The following is a 3,319-nucleotide window of genomic DNA, read 5'->3' as shown; positions in this document are numbered from 1 at the left end:
ACGTCTTTTTCGATTTTTCTTTCTTCTTTTTGTTTTCGCTCTTTTGCTGCTCTTTCTTCCAATTCCATCTTGTCAATTATTGTATCATTTTTCTCTTGTTCAATCTCCTTCTCGCTCATCTCCACATCATCATCCGAATCAAACTTTTTCTTTAATTGCTTCATCCACATGATGAGCCTTGGGTGTAGTGAACATAAATACTTTAAAGGTCGTAGGAATTGAAGCTTTTGGCTTGCTAAGCTTTAGTTCTTCAACTTGAGGCTTTTCCCATGCTTTCAATTCCTCATCCATTAACTCTTCTATCTCACCTAACTAGTTAGGACCTTGGGCTATTCTTTTACCTTCCAAATCAGTCACCCCTAATACCTCATCTAATGGCTTGCCATGGCTCACTTCTTGGTTCATTCAAAAGTTATTTCTTCATCTTCTATGCAAAGTGTAAGCTTGAAATCATGGATATCAACGAGGGCTTATCTGGTGTTCAAAAATGATCTTCCTAAGATTATGGGAAGGTCTTCATCGTCTTTCATGTCTAACACCACAAAATCCACTGGAAAAATAAATTTCCCAACCTTCACCAACAAATATTCAACAATGCCACCTGGGTAAGTTATTGAGTGATCCGCCATTTGATTTGTCATTCTTGTGTTTTGTAGCATGGTTAGAACGAGATTCTTGTAAAAAGAATATGGCATAAGATTTATGCTAGCCCCCAAATCGGCTAAAGAATTTATTGAATTGGAATTGCCAAATTCACAAGGCAATGTTAATTGGTCCCGATCTCCCATCTTTATTAGCAATTTATCAATGATGGCACTAGAACACAATTCATTAAGCACAATAGTAGATGCTTTTTTCAACTTCTTTTGATTCTTCATCACATCCTTTGCAAATTTAGTAATTTTAGCTATAGGTTTGAGGAATGGAGCATTGATTGAGAGGGATATCACTTGTTCTATGAATATTTTTTGTTCCGGCTCCATAAGATTCTTGAGGACTCGAGATGGATATAGCAGTGGAGAATGGTACTATTTTAAAAAAGAATAAATTTTCTTCTCGAGTGGCCATGGTGTGGCCTCATGGTCACCACATCGTGGACATTGGGCAGATGGTTTTTCTTTTGCCACTTCGGGCTCCACTTCTTCCGGCTGTGGATCGGGTTGTTCGATAGTTGTATCGTAAATCACAAATGGCTGAGAAGTTCCCTCTTTCAGTGAATATTTTCATAAATTGAGATTAACGACTTTGATTGGTAGTTTTCGGTGGCAATCTGTTAGGGTGCAAAGTCACTCTTGGATGTCATGTGTGCTTATTCCTTTATATGTGTGTAATGAGATGTATTTCCTTTATAAAGAAGTGAGTAACACTCATTTTAGCTAAGGAAGAACATTAGATTGATTAGTTTAGAGAGACAATTATTGCAAACCCACTTGTACGCTTTCTAAAAACTAATGAGAGCTTAAACGATTTATTTACTATTGTGTTCTTCATGTTCATAATTCTTACATGATTCACTAGATCATATCAATTCCGCATACGTCATTACGATAAACACCATTACACAATCGTTTGTGATTTTTGTCAATAGACCCAATTGAGTCTCAATTTTATTAATGGCAGCCTATTGATTTCTAATCGTGGCATCAGTTGCATCATGCCTTTTCTCAGAAATGGCTATAAAGCGTGAGAGCATCAACTCGAACTCAGATTTGCTCCGGTGGTGGCTGTTCTTTTTGATAAAAACCTCGGCTGATTTCCTTATACTTATCATCCTTTTACTACTTGTACATCGTAAGGCAACCACTCTTTCTTTGGTTTTCTCCAGTCCTCATAATACTTGTCCTCGATCGAGTAACATACTTATGTTTTTCTATTCCCATTCTCATCTAAATCACAATATTTGGTTAAGTGTGGCCCATTGCAATTGGCACACACAACTCATATGGCATGTAGAGATTGATCCATTTTTATCATTCATCGATCCATGTTCTCGAGTTCAATCATTATTGCTGCCAAGCTCTCATTTCCTCTATCGGCTTTGCCTCCCGTAGAATCTTCTTGTGGGTTATGGTATTCTGTTGAGTGCTTTGCAAATTATTCAATTAATTCTTTAATTGTGGCCATATTCTTCTTAGTCATCAAGCCTTGAGAATCAATAAGTTGTATCATTGTAACATTCAACCCATCATAGAAAATAGAGACTTCTTGTTGAACGTTCAAGTCATGTTGATTAAAATTTCTTAGAAGGCCCTTGTATCTCTCCCAAGCTTCATATAAGGACTCACCAATTTCTTGTTGGAAGTTGGCAATCATCTTTTTAAGTTTGGAGTTCTTTGAAGGAGTACTAAATTGTTCTATAAAAGTATCACGATGATTGTCCTAAGTTCTAATTATTCCAGGAGATAACGACTTCAACCATATTTCTGCACCACTAGCAAATGTCACATGAAGCATTCTCAGTAACACTGCATCTCTTGAAACATTTGGAACATTGAAATAATTTTCAATGTCTAAAACTTCATCAATGTGCTTGAAAGAATCTTGAGAATCTTTCATGGAAAAAGTTATGTCTTTGAGCATTGAAAGAATATGCTCTTTGAGATCCAAACTCGTTGCAGCCGAAGTTGTGGGTGGAACTAGACCATGCTCGTTTTCATTTTGCAATCTCTTGTTATACTCCTCCATCATCATATACGTAATTTTTTTCCGTCTCTTCAACCTCACTTTTTTGTCTTCCTCTGATTTTCTCTCAGTTCTTGGCTCGTAACCGTCTCCTTTCATGTTTAGAGTCTTCTCAAAATGCTCGTATGTGTCAAATTCGAAGGTGCTTGTTGAATCGCCGGCCTTTGTTCCTTTTTATGGAAATTAGATCCTGGATCCTGAAGTGGTGGAATTATTGGGTTTCGGGATCCTCGGGTCATAAATCACTAAAATAAAAATAAAACAAAATAAATACGCTTAAAAAAATTAAAATAACTAAACTAAAAACTGTATGTTTAGTGACCACGACATAGCCAAAGGTGCCTACAGCGTGGCTTTTGAAAAAAAAAGAAAAAAAAGTAAATTTATGTGGAAAAACAACCTTTTGTGGTTTTACCCCACAAAAAAGACCGAATAACTAAAAGTACTTAAACTAAAAATTAAATAAGTCGTTCCCCGACAACGACGCCAAAACATGATATGCATAAAGTATACCTATCAACTTTTAAATTTATAAGTCTAACTAGCTTAACAAATTTATGCACCTATAGGCAGTGTACCTAGTCGGATTATGAAATACTTAGGTAAGTCGGGTGTCGAACACAGTGAATGGAATCTA

At 36.3% G+C, this 3,319-nt stretch overlaps 1 protein-coding gene and 1 non-coding gene across 2 annotated transcripts; one reads left to right on the top strand and one right to left on the bottom strand.

Moving 5' to 3' along the window:
• Positions 1-470: 470 nt before the first annotated feature.
• LOC145076166 (uncharacterized) lies at positions 471-983 on the bottom strand. Its single transcript, XM_079022138.1, has one exon. The coding sequence runs from the start codon at positions 981-983 to the stop codon at positions 471-473; it is 513 nt and encodes a 170-aa protein (XP_078878264.1).
• Positions 984-2,218: 1,235 nt separating this feature from the next.
• LOC145077522 (small nucleolar RNA R71) lies at positions 2,219-2,325 on the top strand. Its single transcript, XR_013693264.1, has one exon. It is a non-coding gene; the product is annotated as a small nucleolar RNA R71 (small nucleolar RNA).
• Positions 2,326-3,319: the final 994 nt, after the last annotated feature.

Source organism: Lactuca serriola, chromosome 9 (assembly GCF_051521515.1).
Source record: "Lactuca serriola cultivar US96UC23 chromosome 9, Lser_US96UC23_V15, whole genome shotgun sequence".
NCBI classification, from domain to species: domain Eukaryota; kingdom Viridiplantae; phylum Streptophyta; class Magnoliopsida; order Asterales; family Asteraceae; genus Lactuca; species Lactuca serriola.
The sequence above is the reverse complement of the archived record's forward strand: the minus strand, read 5'-3'. Positions and strand labels throughout refer to the sequence as shown.

Excerpts from the sequence above, each read along its gene's own strand:
- LOC145076166 (XM_079022138.1), bottom strand. The coding sequence starts at position 983 with ATGGAGCCGGAACAAAAAATATTCATAGAACAAGTGATATCCCTCTCA.